Source organism: Mastigoproctus giganteus, chromosome 8 (assembly GCF_048544385.1).
Source record: "Mastigoproctus giganteus isolate SK-2022 chromosome 8, ASM4854438v1, whole genome shotgun sequence".
In the NCBI taxonomy this organism is placed as follows: Eukaryota; Metazoa; Arthropoda; class Arachnida; order Uropygi; family Thelyphonidae; genus Mastigoproctus; species Mastigoproctus giganteus.
The window spans coordinates 138,648,947-138,671,366 of record NC_143582.1 but is presented as its reverse complement, the minus strand read 5'-3'; the positions used below and the strand labels follow the sequence as shown (position 1 = coordinate 138,671,366).

The 22,420-nt window shown below is 38.2% G+C and overlaps 1 protein-coding gene across 5 annotated transcripts in view; it reads left to right on the top strand.

The window, feature by feature from the left end:
• Positions 1 to 22,420, top strand: part of LOC150081850 (wings apart-like protein homolog) — a 287,626-nt gene that overhangs the window by 90,948 nt on the left and 174,258 nt on the right. For 4 of the 5 annotated variants that reach the window (XM_090378944.1, XM_090378942.1, XM_090378943.1 and 1 more), the window contains one exon: positions 16,011 to 16,160. The exons of the other annotated variant lie outside the window; for it this stretch is intronic. In XM_090378944.1, coding sequence (XP_090235070.1) covers positions 16,011 to 16,160 — 150 coding nt within the window. The remainder of the gene's footprint in view (positions 1 to 16,010; positions 16,161 to 22,420) is intronic. 5 annotated transcript variants of the gene reach the window in all.

Here is a 22,420-nt window from a genome sequence, read left to right as displayed (position 1 = left end):
GTTCTTCTGCTGGGGGGTGAGTTGTAGCGTTATTATTGAATAAAACTGCTTTTTCTTCCAGTCCTTGATCCCTTAAATATTTTTTAACTAAGGGAATAAACAAGATGAAAAACCAATCTTTAAAAAGAGCTGAGCTCATCGAAGCTGATTTTTGTGATGTGTACTTAGCTGGGAGGGCATCTGAGTTTACATTTTTAAGAGTGCGGGGCTTAGCAGATTTTCCTATGGCTAACAGTGGAAAATTCCTGGACGTGTTACTGCACGAAGGGAATATCACTCTTTCCTTACTCGATTTATGTCCTTTAGCTGAAGAGTCACGTTTTGAGGCAAGTGTTTTTTTGGGTAACATTCTGAAAAATAAACCACCAGTCTTGTCAGCATTAAAAATTTGGGATGGAACTAAATTTTCTTCACTAATGAATTTGAGAAACTGTACTTTAAATTGTTCTTGAATAAAGCCAATCATGCAGTGAACCGAAATCATTATTATTATTATTTTTTTTTATGTAAACCACCAAACACGAGATGTATTAGAACCTATAGTACTTAGTACCGTGCTTGGTTTGAAAAGACAAAAGAAGATATTTGTTGACACTGCATTTAAACTTCTGTAGACCGTAATTTGCAGGAAATATGTATGAAGGAAGGTTGTTCCAGAAAACAGCAGTTCAATGAATAAACGAGGAAGATGAAAAGTTGGTTCTGTAAGTTTGGAGTTGGACAGTAAATGGATGTTAGCTGGGCAAGTGGAGAGACTCTGTTAGAGATGAATCATTAATTAACCTAACTGCCCTCTTCTGAACAGAATCAAGAAGCCTAAGAGAGGTTTTGAGAGCACCACCCCAGATGTGGGAACAATATTCCATGGTAGGTTGGATTTGTGATTTGTACAGAGTGAACAGCTGTTTGGAAGAAAAGTAACGCCAAGAGCAAAAGAGAAAAACCAAGTTTTTTAGATGCAGAGGAAGCAATATTTGTAATGTGCTTGTGCCAAGAGAGATTAGAAGTCAGGGTAATCCCCAAAAGAGATATATAATTTTGCCTAGAAATCGGAGTGTCAACAAAGATAAGCATAGGAGCCGAAGAATCCTTTTTGCGAGATATAAGACAAGACTGAGTTTTAGAAGGATTGAAATCAACTAAGTTGTCTTTGCCCACTTGAGAATTACCCGGAGATCGGCATTTAAGGAATTGGTAGCAGATTTTCAAAAAGTTGAAGCTGATTGAGCAGGGCAAGGTTTCTCAAAATGAAAAGTGGAATTCAATGTGCTATCATCAGCAAAACTATGGATAGGATTTCCAAGTCTTGGAAGAAGGTCATTAATATACAAGAGGATAGTGCCTCCGTAGCCGAGTGGTCAGGAGCGGGAGTGCAGTAGCACACGCTCTTTGAGTAGACAGGGGTTCAAGCCCCTGACAGCTGAATATGGTCGATCTGCCAACCCGCACTGGACCAGCGTGGCAGATTATGGTCCATTTCCCTCAGCTTGAATTGTTGAGGAGGCTTCCATCCTGCAGTGGGTTGATAATGGCTGCACTTCTTCATACAAGAGGAAAAGAGTGTGGGAAAGAACTGAACTTTGGGGGACACCGGCATTAGTGTGGAGAAGTTAGAAGACAGAGAGCCATCTACCATCACCCTCAGTGAGCGATCAGAGAGAAAACTGGATAACCAATTACAAAAAACAGTTGGCAAACCATAAGATGGAAGCTTGTTTAGAAGACCTTTATGCCAAACACGATCGAAAGCCTTAAGAGATGTCAAGAGCAACTGCTTGTGTTTCACCGAACTTTTCCATTGAATTAGTCCATAAATGGGTAACATAAGCCAGAATATTACCAGTGGAATCGACACTGACGGAATACGTACTGGCGATCGTTGATCAGACGGAAGGTTTCTAGGTAGTTTAAAAGTTGACGGTTAATTGATTTCTCCATTACTTTAGAAAGAGTAGAAGTAATTGCAATGGAACGATAAGTGGATGGGAGGGATTTGTCACCCTTTTTAGGAACTGGCTGGTTATGAGCAAATTTCCAAGCAGAAGGAAAAACACCTTTGGAATAAGAAAATGAAAAAAGGCGGCAAAGAACAGAAGTAAGTTCAGGAGCACAGGTTTTGAGAACAAGTGGAGAAATACCATCAGGGCCTGGAGCTTTCTTGGCATCAAGATTCGTCAAAATCCCTCTGACATCCTTTTGAGTGAAGACCACAGGAGGCATTGCATGGGTGTTGGGAATGGTGGGAGGTGTTTTACCAAGATCATTAATACAGGAGTTGGAGGAAAAATGGGATGCTAGAAAGTCAGCTTTATCCTTGGCTGATGTGACGACAGAACCATCAGGTTTGGACAGAGGTGACAGCAGAGATGGGCAAAAGTTGCAGCCAATAGCTTTGGAAAGAGACCAGAATGCTCGGCTACCATTAGGGCAAGAAGCAAGTTTTCTACCCTTAGCCTGTTCAAACTCTAGTTTGGACCAATTAATAACTGCTTTACAATTGTTGCAAGCTTTGGTGTAGGCAGAAAATGAAACTAAAGAATTAGAAACATGCCAATTACAATATGCAACATTCTTCTCTTGAACAGCCTTAGCACATTTATTGGAAAACCAAGGTTTAGATAAAGGACGAGAATTTAAAGTGGAGTGGGGGATAAAGGATTCCATTCCTGCAAGAATAATTTCAATGACATGATCTGAGCAAACATTGACATCAGAAGTTTTGAAACAGTAATCTGACCAAGGAAAAGAAGTAAAGCAATCTTGCAGGTCATCCCAATTTGTATTCTTGTAATGCCAAACAATATGAGATTGGGAATAGCCATGAGATAAAGGCTCAATTGGAGAAGAGACAATCACCAAGTTGTGATCTGAAGTGCCTAAAGGACCTCTCACTTCGACCGTGTACTTAGAAGGGTTGTTTGTGAGAAAAAGATCAAGTGTATTGGCTGTATGGTTAGGATCGTCCAGTATTCTTGCAGGTAAATGAACAATCTGTGCAAGGTCATTAGTAATTGCGAAAGCCTCAGCATCTCGACCAGCTGGGTCAATGTGACTAGAAAACGGAAGCCAGCTGGAGTTGTGAACATTAAAATCACCAAGGAAAATTACCTCGCTGTTAGGAAAGTTGGACTGGACAAAGTCAAGTTGCAAAGAGAGGAAGTCAAAGAGCTCCAAGTGATTAGTGGAGTTGGGAGAACTGTAGAAACAACAGATGAATTTGACACAATGAGGTAGAGAGATTTTAAGCCAGAGAAGATCGAAAAGAGGAAATTCCAAATTACCAAGTCTCTGACAGGGAATATTGGAACGGACATATGCACAAGTACCACCTTTGAGGTGAAAGGAATCGTACAGCGAATAATTTGGGCAACTGCAATGAGCAGTATTGTAGTTTTAAATGTTTTTCACCAACCTTATGTAGAAATATAACACAAAGAAACGAAAACTGGAATCTTGATAACTATGTATTTATAATAAATTATATTTGCCTGTATTTACAATAAATTATATTTAACTTTACAACTAAAATATATGAAATATACATATAAAATATACATTAAAATATACTAAATTAAAAGCGATAAAACCATAGCTTTCGAAGGCTCCTGCCTTCTTCTTCAGCGGTATTTTCTTTGTTCTGCGGTGCGTCTTTAAATACCAGCAAGTTCACGGTACTCATCACGTGTTTCATTCCCACGTGTTCCGTTCTCTTGTGTTATGGAATCGGAAGTGGCTCGAGAGTGGGTCATGTGGAACCGTTCATCATCAGTTCTGAGGATAGTAGCCTCAAAGAGGGGATGGATCCGCTCTCCTCTATCTCTATTAATGTTCACTGTGGGACAGATCTGCAAACTCCCAAGCCACTTGCGGTCCCAGAACTTATTCGCCCGATCGGTGATGATAGCCTCGTCCAGGGAGATCTGGTGCTGCTTCTCCCAAAAATGCTCGGCCACGGCGGACTTACCATAGTCCGCACTTCTTATTGCCTTAGTGTGCTCCCCCAGACGGTCTTTGAGACGGCGTTTTGTTTCCCCTACATAACATTCCCCACAATCGGGGCATCTAATACTATATACGACCCCACTTGCATTCTCTTTTTGAATGGGGTCCTTTCCTTGTGACACGATTGTGTGCAGCCTCCGCCCCGTAAGCTGTACACAACATGTCTGATAATTTCTTAGTATTCTAGTTATATGATCAGTTAGACCCGGATAGTAGGGAATATATTATTCACCGATCGGGCGAATAAGTTTTGGGACCGCAAGTGGCTTGAGAGTTTGCGGATCTGTTCCACAGTGAACATTAATAGAGATAGAGGAATGCGGATCCTCCCCTCTTTGAGGCTACTATCCTCAGAAGGAATGAACTGTTCCACATGACCCACTCTCGAGCCACTTCCGATTCCATAACACAAGAGAACGGAACACGTGGGAATGAAACACGTGATGAGTACCATGAACCTGCTGGTATGAAGTACAGGCAGAACAAAGAAAATACCGCTGAAGAAGAAGGCAGGAGCCTTTGAAAGCTATGGTTTTATCACTTTTAATTTAGTATATTTTAATGTATTTTATTGTTCTTAACCCAGTATATTTTAATGTATATTTTATATGTATATTTCATATATTTTAGTTGTAAAGTTAAATATAATTTATTGTAAATACAGGCAAATATAATTTATTATAAATACGTAGTTATCAAGATTCCAGTTTTCGTTTTCTTTTTGTTTTATTTCTACATAAGGTTGGTGAAAAACATTTAAAACTACAATATGAATATACCCAACCTCAGAGGCCTGTTTGAAGAAATGAGCAGTAGTTGAAACAACTGATAACTGAGATTCTGTCAGAAAAAGTACATGGGGTTTGGCAGACTGCAAGTGGAAATGGACATCGTTGAGATTAGAATTCAGACCACGTATATTTGTGAAATGAATTAGGAAGTGTTTGGGAGGTTTTAGACCTTTTCACAGATAAGTTTACTCTATTAGTTTGACAATTCATGGTATATTCAATAGTAAGAAAAAGTGGGCGGGATATGCTGTATGAAGTAATGAAATTTTTGGATATGGCGTACACGTGGTAAGAATATACTCAGATCCTTGACTATTAGCCAGTACATTATCCAGGAATGTACTTTTAAACTGTATGTTGATGCTTCAGTGTTTTTAAAATCCTGTTACTGCTCCAGCTATGTATTACATGTTGAACGATTTGATGGAGTATTTCTGGCAGTCGGTTTTGGCTTCTTTGCTTTTTGTGTATGACTGGGCTTCGAGGATTCTTCATTTGCAGATTCAACTTCCATGAATCCTTCCAAATTCACTTTTAAAATTTCTGGGTAGATGTAAGGCTCTGAAGATGTGGATGGACCTTTTCTGTCTTCTTTGTTTAACTCCATTGCATGCTGTAATTTCTTCCGCTTTCGAAATAGCTTAGATCTCTCCTATGTATTCAATGGAGGTGGTTTTGGTGGTTGCATTGCACGTATATGTGCTTTATACGCCATACAACACTCACTGGCGCCTCTGTAGACAGGTGGGTAGGAGCAGCAGTGCGTAGCACACACTTCTTGATTAGACCGGGGTTTGAGCCTGTGACCACCAAATAGGAGGATGCGGAAAGGTCAGGGAATGACCACCGCATATCCCCGTGGAGCAATATGGCCTTAGTTGGTAATGCTCCTAAAAAAAAAAAAAAAAACACACCGACTATTAGTCTTTGACATGTTGAATTATAAATTTCTTTTGCTTCGAAATTTTTTATTAAATACGGTGGAGAATGATGAAAGAGAGCATGGCACAATCAGTAGGGGTACTGATTGGGTCATCCATCGCCCATGCCTGATACAGAGTGGTACAATGGTGGGGGAATGAATCAGTTGGTACCGCACTTTCTTGGTGATTTTTATCAATCCTTGGATGCAGTGCACGTGTACGTGCGCTATATGCCTTACAACTCTTTGCTGCAGTTGATCCCCACTTTATGATTGATTCACTGTGTGATCAAATGATTTTAACAAAATTGTGTCGTTCCCACAGAGTGGGAACAAGATTAGCTTGGTGTGGGTGAAGTTTTTACGGCTCCAGCTAATAGAGAAGTTTTTCTTAAATTTTTACCATTTTATTGACTAAATGGGCATATTAATTTGTTCCTAGAAGTAGCTTTATATTCCTAGTTACGATATTCAGTTTGTTTTGAACTTGCAAATTTTGTGGGTTGTTACTTAGTATCGGTAAAACTAGTACCATTTGAAACTTGCCACCATTGTGCAGTATCGATATGGAATAGCATTATGTATATCTTTAACTTGATAGTGTAAAGCATAATGTAAAACTAGATAGCGTAATACGTAGAACTATTGTAGGAATCTGTTAGCTTAGTATAGTATTGACAATTAATCAATTAAATTTATAAATCCTTTTAATTTTTATTGTTAATTTAATTGTATTTAAACGGAGATCGTGCCCCAGAGTAGAGCAGTGAAGCAACTTGTGCAAAGTAGCGAAAGTTCTGTGATTGGCGGGAGAACTGTAGGGATGATTCTCCAATGCATCACAGTCTAAAAAAAATGTGAAAAATGCAACATGTTTGCGGATCTCTCTCTCTCTCAAACAGGACATGGTCTAGCCATAGAGGATGTCTTTGTGTGTGCTAGGTGCAGAGAATGTGAAGAAATTAGGCTCCAACTTAGCATTCTGATGGGTGTCTATGAGAGTTTGAGGAGTGTGGTGGATACCTTTGAAGGAATTAAAATGGGGAGCCCATCAGGTTCTCAGCTGCCCAACTCAGTGCAGGAGCACACTCTTATGCACCAGGCAATACAGTGGCAACCTTTAGGGCAGAATGCGCTGGTCCCACAGGAGCTTGTTATTGGTGGTGACTCAATTGAGAGCGAAACACTAAATATATTGTGCAAAAAGGATAGGTGGAATAGGACCAGGGTATATCTGTCTATCTGTTTGTCTGCTAGGGACAAAAGTTGATGACATTGTAGAGCAGATATCATCTTTTAAGGGCACAAAATGTGATATCTTTGTACAAGTTGGCAGTAATGACATTTAGTATAGAAGATCTGTGCATTTACTAAGCAAGTACAGGTCAATGCTGAAAAAAAGTCGCGAGTTAGAGTTAAATTTGAAAGGGTCTACAATCTTGCCCAGACACAATAGGAGGGAGTATATGATGAGAGCCTTAACAATCAATCCAGCCCTGGAGAGATTTAGCAGGGCTCATGGGGTAGAATTTTCTCAGCGTGGTCTGTGTTTGGTAACAGGAGAGATTGCTTCTAGGGATGTGATACACTTAAATAGAAGGGGTGCAAGAATATTTGCTGTTGCTATCGAGGCAGTGCTAGGTGGGTTGGGAAAACTGCTAGCTTAGGGGGGATTCACATATAAATAGATTAACAGTAGCTGCAGGTGGAGGTGGAAATGATTCTTGCACTGCTTCTATTGGAATGAGCAGCAGCCTGGAAAGCCAGTTGCTGGGGATTTCAGGAACTGCTAGGGGTCATGAAACAAGTAAATACATGGCATGTGTTAGAGTAAGAACAGGTGCATGTATACATGCATGTACACCAATGCTAGGAATATAGTAAATAAATTTGATGAATTTGAAGTGCTGGTTAAGACATCCAAGGCAGATATTGTTGGGATATCAGAGATTTGTGCCACTCAGATATAAGGGATGCAGAATTGGAATTTGAGTACAGAAGAGATAGACAGGATAGGAAGGGTGGAGGGGGGTTATGCTGTTAGTTAAGAAACACATAAAATCTAAGTAAGTGCATCCAGTTGACATAGATGGACAGTGCAATTGAGTCAGTTTGGTGTGACATAAGCAATGGGAAAGCAAAAATGAGGATAGGAGTTTGTTATAGGCTTAATGACTCTGATGAGTACAGTGAAATAGAGTGGGCCAATAAATCAGAGTGTCTTATAATGGAGGATTTTAACTTCCCAGATATAGACTGGAACTTGTGGTTGGTCACTCACACACTACAAGACTTTTGTGGATTTATTGGATGATTGTTTTCTACATCAGCATGTTAGAGAGGCAACAAGAGGGAGTAACACTTTTAATCTGATTATCAGCAGTGATTACTCATGCATTAAGAATGAACACTAGATGGCAGTGATCACAGTGTACTGATGTGGGATTTACTTAAAGATGTAACTACCATCAGGGGTAAAGGGAACGGTTTTTTCTTTCTTAAAGGCGACTACAGTGGTCTCAGAGAATTTTTAGGTTCTATACAGTGGGACCAACTCATGATGTTACCAACAGCAAATTCTAAATGGGAAGCATTCAAGGTAGTAATTTTGGAAGCTACCAGGCTTTTTGTTCGAACTAAGAAATACTGCTCTAGGTTTAGGCCAAAATGGATGTCAGATGAACTAATGAGACTCGTGGCAGAGAGGAAAAATGCACGGGATGCACATAAATTGCCAGGCGACACAGAAGCCTGTGGTAGATACAAGCTAGTATGTAATCAAATCACAAAGGAGGTTAGGCAAGCAAATAAAGATTATGAAAAATATTTGGCAAAGGATGCAAAGAAAAACAGTAGACTTCTTTACTTATATAAACTCTTAAAAGAAGGTGGTGAATCAGATTGGTCCACTTGATATCAGTGGTTCGATTGTAGGTGATTATTCTCATATAGCTGCCGAACTAAATGAGTATTTTGCATCTACATTCACACATGAGGAGTTACTGAAGGAGGAGGAGAGGGCCAGATGTTTATGAAACTCTAACAGGGAGTTAAATGAAACTGAGAGCAAAGTGGAGGAGAAATTGTTGAAGTTAAACATAAGAAAGGTACCTGGGGTGGATGGGATCTATCCAGTTATATTAAAGGAAGTGGCAAAGGAAATAAGCAAACTCTTAACCATAATTATGAGACCATCCTTGGACTTGAGGGAAGTCCCCACGGACTGGAGATGTGCAAATGTATCTCCAGTTCACATGGGGGATCAAAGGGTGTTACGAGTAATTACAGACCAGTTAGTTTGATTTCTGTTCCAGGGAAAATAGTGGAGTCACTGGTTAAAGAAGCATTGCAGGATCATCTAGACAAGACAGCAGTAATAATGCAGACACAGCATGTTTGTGTCAAGGGGAAGTCTTGTCTGACCAATTTGATTGGATATTATGATGTGGTCACAAGGGAACTGGATGCAAAAAATAATTTTGATATCATATACTTGAATTTCAGGAATCCTTGTGACACCGTTCCACATGGAAGAATACTGTACAATTTAGAACAGTATGGCATTATAGGGAAAATGCTGCTATGGATAAAGGGATGGCTGAGTGGGAGAAGACAGAGTGGTAATCAATGGGTACTGCTCTGCATGGACTAATGTTATTAGTGGTGCCCCCCAGGGTTCGGTGTTGGGCCCATTCTTGTTTTGTATATTTATCAATGATATTAATGAAGGTATATCAAGCTTAAGGGGCTTAGAGGGGAACAGGTATCCTGTGTGTTATCAGACACTCAGCCTAAAGCACTGATGGATCCAATATCTCTCTATTACAGAAGATTTAGGAGAAGTCCGGTTGGCCTGCCTCCCTAAAATCCACTCATGCACACCTTCTCGATGGTAAGCCCTGTTAGGTCACTTAGGTGGCAACGAACGTGTAGAGTGGTTCTCTTCAAGACGCCTGGTCAGCGTAAAGAGGAAAAGACCAAACCCTCCAGCATGAGAGCACAACAATACAAATGGCCCTCAGTCCCCAGCAGCTTTCACTCTCCCTCTTACGGCGGCGAGAGGATCAGAGTGGAAGCAGAGGGTGCTAAGAATCTCTGGGTACGACCAGGCTGCCATGCACGGAAACTGAACTTGGCCTGTTATGACGTACGATCACTCATCGGTGAAGACAGGATATTAGAGCTGGAAAAGGAATTAGAAAATGTGAATTGGAATATCATCGGTTTGGCTGAAACAAGAAGAAGAAATGAATCACTTATAAGTTTATCAAGTGGAAATCTGCTGTACACCAATGGAAACAGTGAAAGGAGTGAAGGTGGAGTTGGCTTTCTGGTCCATAAAGATTTTAAAAACAACATTTTGGAATTCAAAAGTACATCACCAAGGGTGTCAAGGCTAATACTCAAGATTTCTAAGAGGTACAAGCTAAAGATTATAATGATTTATGCACCAACATCGAGCCATGATGATGAAGAGGTTGAAGAAATGTACACCGAAATTGAGAGTCTTCTAGATGAGCAGAAAACCCACTACACTATTATTATGGGGGACTTCAATGCTAAGGTTGGAAAAAGGCAAAACAGCGCAGAAAGAGGAACTATAGGAAATTTTGGAATTGGTGAAAGAAATAGAGGTGAAAGACTTGTGGAATTTGCAGAATCTCAAGGACTGTCAGTAATGAACACTTTTTTTCAAGAAAAGGGTGAACAGAAAGTTGTTAATCCAAATGGATTAACAACTAATGAAATCGACTTCATCCTCACTAACAGAAGATATATTGTGAATCATGTTACCGTCCTGATCACAGAATGGTAAGATGTACACTTGATATAGATGTAGGAAAGGAAAGGAAAAAACTGACTCGAGTAAATAATACAAAGGTCTTTGAGATAGCAGAGGAGGAGAAAAAGCAGTATGTACTGGAACTTAAAAACAAGTTTGAGCTTCTGCAGACTGCTCAGGACCAAGATATCGATGAGGAATATTACAACTTTCTGAAAGTGATAAAGCCCAAGAAACCTATAGGGAAACAGAAATCCAAAGAAGAAAAAATTAGTCAAGAAACACTTGTCATGATGAACCGAAGACGACAAATGAAGAGCAAGAAAAACACTGACAGGGAGAAAATTGAGTATAGTGAGTTATGCAAAGCTATTAGAAAGAGACTCAGAGAGGACGTAAGAAGATTTAACACAAGAAAAGTAGAACAAGCATTAAGGGAAAACAAAGGATTTAAATCAGCAGCCATGAGCAGTAATACAGAAAGACAAATAATACTGAAACTGAAGAATAGCGATGGTGTACTTATAAACAGCAGAGAAGGCATAATTCAAATAGCAGAAGACTACTATAGAGAATTATACAAGGAGCGAGGGAATGATACCAGCAGTGGGGAAGGTGGATTGCAAAGTAGCAACACATACGACATACCCGATATTCTTCCTGATGAGGTAGAACATGCATTGAAGAAAATGAAGAATCGGAAAGTCCCGGGGGAAGATGAAGCTACTGTAGAGTTGTTAAAATTGGGAGGAAGAGACATAACACAAAAACTGGCAAGGCTCTTCACAAAGTGCATTAGAAAAGGTGTGACGCCTAAGCAGTGGAATAATGCAATCATAGTTTTGCTGAAGAAGAAAGGAGATAAATTAGAAATTATAGACCAATTAGCTTGTTATCCCACATCTACAAGTTGTTCACAAGGGTCATTACTAACAGATTAGGAGTACTTGATGAGAATCAACCGAAAGAGCAAGCTGGCTTTAGGACAGGATTCTCAACTATGGATCACCTTCATGTAATATCACAGCTAATGGAGAAAGCAAATGAATATAAAACACCATTATGCCTGGCATTTGTGGATTATGAAAAGGCATTTGACTCTATACACTCTATACAGCATAAGGCAATGTTTTGGGCACTGGAAAGACAAGGCATAGATACCCCATATATTATGATTTTGAAGAAAATATATGAGAGTGCTACCTCCTTTATTAGACTAGACAAAGATAGTAGCAAAGTTAAAATCGAGAAAGGAGTTCGACAAGGAGATACAATATCTCCGAAGCTGTTTACTGCTGTCCTTTGTGGAAGCTTTCAGAAGATTAGACTGGTTGCAGAAAGGGGTCAATGTGAATGGAGAGTACCTAAACCGATTTGCAGATGACATTGTTTGCAGATGATAAGCCACGATCCCAAAGAATTAGAGGAAAATCTTAATCAGTTATGCACAGTTAGTAAGGATTTTGGACTAAAGATGAATATGGCTAAAACAAAAGTAATGATGAACAAGTATGCCACGGAAAGGGAAATAATGATTGAAGGAGCAGTAATTGAAAAGGTGGAGTCATATACTTATCTGGGACAAGTTATTAGCTGTAATAATGATAAATGGCTGGAAATCAAGAGAAGAATAAATTTTGGATGGTAGCATTCAGGAAATATAGTCACATACTGAAGAGCAATATCCCAGTTTGTCTGAAATGTAAAATAATGAATCAATGTATACTCCCCACCATGACTTATGGAAGTGAAACTTGGGCACTCACCAAAAGAATGGAAGAGAAGCTGAGAACTACACAGCGAAGAATGGAACGAATTATATTGGGAATCAGACTGTTAGATAAGAAGAGAAACACATGGATTAGACAGCAAACTCAAGTAAAGGACATTCTTATCAAAACTAAAGAACTAAAATGGCCGTGGGCAGGACACATAGCTCGAAGACATGATGACAGATGGACTAAGAAAATAACAGAATGGTACCCAAGAGGAGCTAGAAGAAAACCTGGAAGACAAAGGCGAAGATGGATAGATGAAATTCATGAGTTTTTGGGTAGTAAATGGATGGCCAGTGCTCAAAACAGAAGGAACTGGAAAGTTGTTGGAGAGGCCTTCATCCTGCAGTGGATTGAAAATGGCTGATGATGATGATGATGATCAAGCTTAATGTCAAAGTTTGCAGTTGATACAAAGATTGGAAGGGTTGTTAATAACAGTAATGACAGTATGCTGCTGCTGCAACAAGATCTGGAAAAGTTGGGTAGATTTGCTGAGAAGGGGCAACTGAAGTTTAACATTGACAAATGCATATGGGTAGCAGTAACTCCAGAGAAATTTACCAACTGTGTGGTGTTACATTCAGGGTAGTGGAGAATGAATGAATGAGACCTGGGGGTAATTGTGAAGTCAGATATGAAGTTTCCTAAGCAGTGCAGACAGGCTGCCAGAATAAGTCATGGGGCCTTGTCAATGATATACAGGAATTTTGTGAGCAGAGATAAGGAGGTGATTATCCCCTTATATAAGGCAATAGTCAGGCCACACCTTGAGTACTGCATACAGGTCTGGAAGCCTCATTTTAGGAAGGATGAAGAGTTGGTAGAACGAGTACAGAGAAGGGCAACAAGACTGGTGACGGGAACAAAGGGGGTGCACTTAGAAGAAAGGCTTAAGTTCTGCAAATTGCAGCTTCTCGAGACTAGGCACCTGTGAGGTGATCTGATTGAGGTGTATAAGGCCTTGAATGGATTGAGCAGGCTCAATACTGATGAGATTCTTCCTCTTGCTCAGATTACAAACCTGAGGGGAGAATAGGACAAACTGAGGAAAGACAATTGTGGAAAAGATGTGCAGAAGTTTGCCTGTAGCCAGCGGGTAGTTAATTGCTGGAACAAACTTCCATCTGTTGTTGTGGAAGTTGATAGCTTAAATAAATTCAAGGACAAACATTTGGAATGAATGGATCAGTGAAATGGGAAGGGGTTTTTTTTTTTTTTTTTTGGCTGATGCTGTATAAGCTTGTTTTCTTGCATCTTGTTCCTCTACTAATGCTGATATACCATTCAGTATACGATATGTAGTAAGTACCGATCATTGAGATCACGTTTATGAATTGCATTTTAATTCTATTAACAATGATTCTAATAAGCGAGCAAAAATAGGAGGAATATCAACAATAGGCTATAAAAGTAAAGATATAAGGCACAATATACACTTTGTTACCTTTCCAATTAACAAAATTAAATGATACGTGAAAATTGGAAAAATATTTTCGACAGGTTAACAAAAGAAAAAAAAGGAAGGCAAAAATTCAAATTCACTTCATATTCACAAGTGGTCACCCTCCCAATTACTAACTCTGCCTAACACTCCTTAATGATTAGCTTTGGTGATCTCATGAGAACTAGGGTATTTAACCTCGTACAATAGTTGGCTGTTTGGAGTGCCTGTAATTCGTTTACTTATGGCAATGGTTGCATTTTCGTTGCGTTTTTTGTCAATCCACAAACGCAAGTTACTCCCATCTGAAAACTGCCTGTAGCATGCCTAAAGAAGTTTCACTTCAAAAAAGTTTTGTATATTTTTATATGCATGCACGTTATCCAATGTCTAATCATAATTATATGTAGTTATTGTTGTTTGTAGAATGTAGCCAATTTGCATTTAGTAACTTTAGTTAAATGCTCATGAGCCGAAACATTATGACCACCTACCTAATAGAATTTTGGGCTGCTTTTCACTGTGATAACTTCTTGCACCTAGTGTGGTATTGATTCTATGAGATCAAGGTATCTTGGAGATCCTTCTGTCCCAGGGTTAGGCAACAGAACAAGGTACTGGTGTGGGCTGGCAAATGTTGTATTCCACTGCAACCCACAAATGTTCAGTGGGATTGATGTTGGGGGAATTTGACAGTCAGGGGGATACAAAATGCTTGTACATGATCCTCGAACGACATTCACGGTGTGGGCATTGTAACATGGTATGTGTTGTTGAAAGAGTTCTGACATTGTCTTTTTGAAAGAGTCCAGTATAATCTTGATACATAGTTCCCATGTAGAGCTTAACTTGGTCCAAACCAGTACTGAGGTAGGATGTGGCAGTGAGGTTGTATTCATTGGGGGAGGGGGGTACCCAGCGATGTCCATATAAACATCCCTGCTGCCAGCCTGTTTTGTTTTGTCCATATGTGCAGTCTAGTTGCAGCTGTTCACCTGCATTCAGTATGTACCTTTCTGTTGGTATGATGGAGCTGGAACCTTGATTTATCGGACTAGGCAATCATTTTCCTGTCATCCAGTGTCCAGGAATGTTGCTCCCTTCCCATTACAAGTGGCATTGATGATTGTCAGTTAACATGAGTACATGAACTGGAAGAATGCTTACTGGATGGTGTGGTCAGAAATGTTTCTCCTGGTTTCTCTGTTTGTCTGTGTTAATTGGATAACGTGCCTTGTCCTGGACATGTGTCAACTGCTATTCACCTCAATTGTCTACCACTGGTGGCCTGTCTATCCCGGCATGTTGGGTCATTGAACCCTCTTTGAACCATTCCTGCCATACCTTCATTATGACAGTCCTCGAAAAGCCAACAACGCCTACCTGCAGTTGATAAGATGCTGTTCCTGCCTTCGTAGCACCCCAAATCAAACTGTCAGATGCTTCCCTTTCCCAGTTGCAAGGGCTTCTGACTTGCACTGACTGGGCTGCTATATATATGCTGTTCCAGTGAGTGACGTCATTCCTGTGCTGTGGGATGCATCCACTCATGGAGACAATTGTGTTTATTCACAATGGTGTTTCATAATGTTTTAGCTCATGATTGAATGTTAATCAAATCAAATTATATAATCTTTTGGAATTACTGTTAGTATGTTATTTGATCAGGAAAACCCCTTTTTCTCAGCTGTACGGTAGCAAACAAAGATGTGGAATTCTTCAATTTTTAATTGCTAAGCTCTAAGAAAAATTAAGAATTCTATCATGAAATGTTAACAGTGAGAACTGCACTCAACAGAACATTTCAGATTTCTTTAAAAAAGATCATGGTTGAGGAAAGGTTTGTGTAGATCTGCGGTAGATCTTTTATAAAAATCATCATTTGTTTCTATTTGATTTGATTTAAACTCTTTGTATTCCATTTTGTTTTAATGTAAATATTTTCGAGACAATTCATAAAAAAAATTTATCCACAACCCTTCAATGTATATTAATTTAGTGGCATTGGGACACAAATTTCCTGAAAAGAAAATAAATTTTATGAAAATGTTTATATTTACAACAAAATGGAATACAAAGAGAAAAGAAGATTAAGCTTAGGAGAAGTAATTATATTCTATTATTTGGACTATTCCCCCTCCACCTGTAGTTCAAATTAGTGAGGTTATACTGTATATATGAATAATAATTTTTTTAATCCTTTTACTTTTAGAAAGAAATTTAATGTTATGAAATTATATAGAAGTTTTTTTTTTGACATTTGGCTTATGATATTTTAAAATTTCCCTGTAAGAACTCTGAAAAGCAAGGGTCATCATTGGCAGATGAATTTGAAGATGATGTGGTAGAAACATCAGATGCCCTTCTTGTTAGGGAAGAAAGCACATCAAAACCATGGGGTGAAACTGTTTCTAGTGTAAAATGTCCACGGAGAGTCAAAGAGGTATGAATCATGCTGACATTAATGGTTAAATTCATTTAATTAATGTTTAAATTTTTTTTTTTTCCCAGTTTTTTTTTTAAAATCCAACTCTAAAATAATCATATTTACCCCATGGTAAATGTGATTATTTTATCATTATTTAGAGCAACATTATTTCTACATGAATAAAAATGTTCAAGATGGTAAAGAATATGCACATGCTTATTTATTCTTGATTGCAATTTACATTAACAAGCGCAACAATAAACATTAATTGTGTGCTTGTTAAACATTACTTTTTTATTCATTGAAGAAAAAGTAATGTTTCTCATTTTCATCATATTGAATTGGATATGTCTGTTGTTTCTTTCTATTAGCTGTTTATAATATATAAAATATAAACCTTTATTAAGGTTTATATCTTATATTATTTCCCATATACAGGGAACCCCCACTTTATACAATTAATGTATCCCGTGAAGATGCCGTGTTAATGGAAAACATGTTAATCGAATATAATAACCAATGTAAAATACTGTAATTCATCCAGCGGGCTTTCAAAATCTTTACTAAATTTTTTAAGATAACTGTTTTTACTGCCAATATAACCATAAAGGAGAAAAAATATGTTAGAAACAATTCAGTTTATTATGTAGTTCATATACATAATTTATTTCCATAATAAATATTTGTACAAAGTAGTTTACACATTCTTTTGTTTCCTTTTCTCAACATACGCTCACTGTAGCAGCTCAAATCATTGTGTATGTTTCGGTGGACTTGCATACTGCAATTGAGGTTAGGATCGAGATCTATATTTAAAGATATTTAAAATTTCAGCAGTGCAAAACAATTCTTGGAATTCCTTTAAGGTGATCTCCTTTGTTGGTGCATTTTCTTCCTCTTTGCAGTCATCGTCTTCATATGCATGTTGCTGATCGATATTATTGAGCAACTATCTGGAAAACGACCCTGTTAAATGAATTTTAATCTGTGTTAAATTTTGGTAACAATTTATAAACCATCCTAATTCAAAAAACATGTTAATTGGAATTGTGTAAAGCAGGGATCCCCTGTATCTCTTATTTGAATTGTTCAGGTTGGGAAGTTCTACAGTGGAATATCTAAAATGTTCAGATAACTCGCATCCCACTGTAGATAGATCTTCCCAACCCGAATAATTTCATTTTGTTCATTACCTGAACAAAATGAAATAATTGGCAGATAGGGTTTATCCTATGTGCTTTGTAGTGCAATCATCAGTTTATTTTGTATTACTTAAAGTATATTTTGATTCAATTTAGAACAGAGCTGCAAGCATAATAAACAAAATGAAATGTACAGCTAGTGAGAAGGCAGGATACAATAATAGGAGTTTGAAATTTATGTTAAAATACTTATGTAAAGATCTGATTGAAAACATTTTGTTACTGTAAAATATAATTTTCCTGAAACATTCTATAACACAAATTATGTGCACTCACATGGAGTGTCAGTAAATTAGATGGACTAACCACATCAATAGTTCATTTATCAGACTTCAGGACTGACAAAGGCTCATGTCTCAAGACCCACTCATATAAATATAAATACAAAGAGACAAATTAATTAAAAATATCTAACACAAGAAATATATTGCAAAGAATAAATCATTTAAAAAAATCAGTCCATTACCTAAACAAAATCAAACCTAAAACCTAAATGAATTGCATGAAACAAATTCATCTGAAAGAAAGCATATCTGAAATTATAAAAGTGACATCCATCCCAAACAGTAAAGGCCTAAGCCAAGGGTGTCCAAAGAGGCCACATCTGCACATGGGGAAACCTTTCAGTGTTATTCCCCTGAGTTTAAAGTTAGCATGTTACAAACTATTCATATTGACTTGTTAGTATCCATTTTTAATAATATTTGATTTTTCTACCAGGGCTGCTCAATAATGTATGATAATAATTTTTCATGAACAACTGTACCACTTTGTATAGATTAAAATTGGAGGAACAAAATCTGAAACATTTCTGACCTCACATTGACATAAACCAAACATGCCATCCATTTTAAGAAGCAAGTAAGCTTGTTTTTATGATAGGAGCATAATCATGTCTCTATTTTTGGAAATGGTTAGTAAGTTCTTTTCTTGTTTCAGATTTTCATCTAAAGTGGAATATTTAAAGGCATTAGTAACTGGGATTAGTATTTGTATTATAATTTGTTCCATGGAAAATAATTGAGTCATTGTTTAAAGAAGTAATGGAGGACCATCTAGGCATGAATTCAATTATACTGCACTCACAGCATAGATTTATTAAGGGGGGGATCTTGTCTAACCAAACTGATTTGGATATTTTTTGCATCCAATTCCTTCGTTACTGAATCATAGTATTGGAGGAACAGAGTCACACTGTGCAATGTTATTGCTCCAATTTTAATGTGGTTTCGTTGTGCAACAGTTAAAATTTTTCTAGAAAACTTTTGATATTTCACATAAAAGACTGCTGTATAAATTGAAGCAGTGTGGCATTAAGTGCAAATTACTGCTCTGGATAAAGGGATGGTTGAATGGGAGAAGACACAGAGTGGTTATTAATGGACACTGCTCTTTATGAACTAATATTATGAATGCAGTCCCCAGGGTTTAGTACTCAGTCTATTATTGTTTTTATGTATTAATGATATTGATGAAGGTGTATCAGGCTTAATGTCTAGGTTGCAGATGATACAAAGTGTGGTTAATGACAGTAATCAAGGTAAGCTGCTGCTGCAGCAACAAGATCTAATAAAATTAGACAGATGAGTTGAGAAATGGCACTTGAAGTTTAACATTGGCAAATGCAAGGTACTGCATATGGGTAGATGTAATCCCAGATTAACTTGCCAAATGTGTAGTATTATTATCAAGGGTAGTGGAAAATGAATAAGATGATGTGGAAATAATTGTGCAGCCTGATATGAAGTATTGTGCAGTGCAGACAGGCCACCAGGACAGCTCATAGGGTTTTTGTCAATGATATACAGGAACGTTGATAGCAGGGCAATGGTTAGGCCACATCTTGAGCTCATCTGTCGAAATTATTTCGACAGATTCTCACAGGAAATATGTTCAAAAACTCAGATATATGCTTAAAAAGTTCTCATCACCCTCAGTTTTTAAATATCATAGGTTAATGACCGAAAATCAAGACCTATAGTTGGTCTAATCATTTCTATCTATTTTGTCTATTTTTTTCCCTAGACCATTCCAGAGATTTCTGGAGCAGCACTACTCAAAGTGTGGGCTGCGGACCGGCACTAGTCTGCAAACTGTTTGCTGCCAGTCCATGACAAGATAAATACAGAAATTGAGAGTAAGCATTTAGAAATTTTAATAGCAGATTGACATGACATTCAAGCATGTGATTAGTGGAGTCATCTCATTATACGGGGTATAGACCAGTTTGGGTGTTGTTGAACTAGCGTGATGAGTTGTGGAGGCTTCTCATTGATTCATCCAAGGTCAGTTTGAAAGCAGTTTTACTCCATAATGGAAAAAAAATATCTACCTATACCATTTGCCCATGCAGTTCACATGAAAGAAATGTACAATAACTTACAGGTTCTTTTGCAAAAAATATGCTATCAAGAATACAAATGGAATGTCCTAAAAGTGGTAGCTTTGCTGATTGGGTTGCAAGGTGGATATGCTAAATACTGCTGCTTTTTTATGGTAGTGGGACAGCCAAGCAAAGGATTGCCACTACGGGGTAAAAAAAGAATGGCCAGACCATACAGAAACTGCGCCAGGCCAGAAAAATGTAGCACGTCCTCCTTTGGAGGATAAGTCAAAACTATATTTACTTCTATTGCACATCAAGCTAGGTTTGATAAAAAAAAAATATTTGTGAAAGCAATGGACAAAAAAGAGAAGGATTTTCCTGTGGGTCCCGAAATTAAACTGCTATTCCAAGATGAGGAATTCACAAAAAAATTTTAAATGCTACAGAAATAAGAGTCTGGAAGGCATTCAGAAATGTCTGCTGGAAAGTTTTAGGCAATGAGAAATCACAAAATTTCAGTGAAATTGTGGATGAGCTAATTTTAGCATATAGAGAGTTGGGATGTAAAATGTTCGTTTCCCCCATTCCCATATAGATTTCTTTTATTGAAAACTTGGGAACCATCTCTGATGAATACAGTGAAATGTTTCACCAAGATATTTCTCAAATGGGAAAAAGATACCAAGGAAAATGGAGTCCAAATATGTTGGCAGACTACTGTTGGAATTTCTTACGGAAGACACCAGTGGACGATTATAAAAGGCAAATAATGACAAAATAAGTGGTTTATTAACAGATAAACATTTTTGCAAATAGAATAAGAGTAATGGACCCATTGTTCAATATTTAGTCCTGTGTGTAACATTTTCTCCATCCTAGAAACTTAGTTTTTGACTTTAATCCCTTCTGCTTTAAAATTGGTGGGTGGTACAGCAATATTGGTACCATATTTGAATTCAGCAATTTCAAATCTACATGAATCACCCTGAATTTTAACATGAAATGAAAAAAAAAAAAAAAAAAAAAAAAAAGGAATCCCCCCCCCCTCCCAAACCAGTGTTATTGGAGGGGAAGAACAAATGATGTGGGAGTTTTGCAGGGTAACTACAGGACAGGAGGCAGAGATTGGTGATTTCACTTTAGCCTTAGCCTAATTCTTAAAGCTGGCTAGAACAGCCCAGAAGAAGACAGAGAGTGGTAATCTATGGATGCTGCTCTTTGTGGACTAATGTTATTATTGGAGTCCCCCAGGGTTCAGTGTTGGACCCACTGTTGTTTTGTATATTTATCAATGATATTGATGAAGGTATATCAGGCTTAATGTCAAAGTTTACAGATGATACAAAGGTTGGCAGGGTTCTTAATGACAGTAATGGCAGCGTGCTGCTGCAACAGGATCTAGAAAATTTGGGCAGATTGGCTGAGAAGTGGCAACTGAAGTTTAACATTGACAAATGCAAAGTACTGCATTTGGGTAGAAGTAACCCCAGAGGAACATACCAACTGCATGGTACTACACTTAGGATGGGAGAAAATGAAAAAGACCTGGGAGTAATTGTGCAGTCAGGTATGAAGTTTTCTGAGCAGTGCAGACAGGCTGCAAGAGCAGGTCATGGGGTTTTGTGAATGATATACAGGAATTTTGCTAGCAGGGAAAAGGAGGTGATTATCCCGCTGTATAAGGCAATGGTCATGCCACACCTTGAATACTTGTACAGGTCTGGAGGCCTTATTTTAGGAAGGATGTTGATTTGCTTGAGCGTGTACAGAGAAGGGCAACAAGATTGGTGAGGGGAATGAAGGGATCCTCTTACCAAGAGAGGCTTAAGTTCTGCAAATTGCAGCGGCTGGAGACTATGCACCTGCGAGGTGATCTGATTGAGATGTATAAGGCCTTGAATGGTTGAGCACGTTGAATTTTGCTGAGATTCTTCCACTTGCACAGATTACGAGCCTAAGGGGGCATAAATTCAAATTGAGGAATGACAGTTGTAGAATAGATGTGCAGAAATTTTCCTTTAGCCAGCGGGTGGTTAATTGCTGGAACAAGCTTCCATCTATTGTTGCGGACGTTTATAGCTTGAATATATTCACAAGGAGGGACTGGACAAGCTTTTAAAGGGAATGGTTGTGTGAATTTTTTTTCTTTTTGTCTGATGCTACATACATACACCTGCTTTTTTGCATCACATGCCTCTATTACTGTTACTATCCCAACAATATCTGCCTTTGATGTTTTGACCAGCACCCTAAATTCATCAGTTTATCATAAATATATGACAAATAATCTAAAAACCGAAAATAACCATCAAAATATAATACACCCATAGTTAGGCCATCCAGTGGGCACAATTTTTTCTAGACCATGAGACACCAAGGAGGCTAGGGGGTATTGTCTGTACATTATATACAAGCCTAAATGTAAAAAGAATGTAAATCTGCTATTATACTGTTAATAGCCCCAGGGGCTCACATCTGGTGAGTATGGGCTTGGCACACCCAGGGTCCTGAGCTGGATATCATTATTATTCTCTTGCTTGGTGATTCTCTTCTACTTTTGACTCACACACACACACACACACACACACACACACACACACACACACACACACACACACACACACACACACACACACACACACACACACACACACACACTCTCTCTCTCTCTCTCTCTCTCTCAGGGTAACTCAGGAAATTTTTGGCTGGAGCAGCATAAGCCTCAGGCTTCCTTGCACCATATAGCT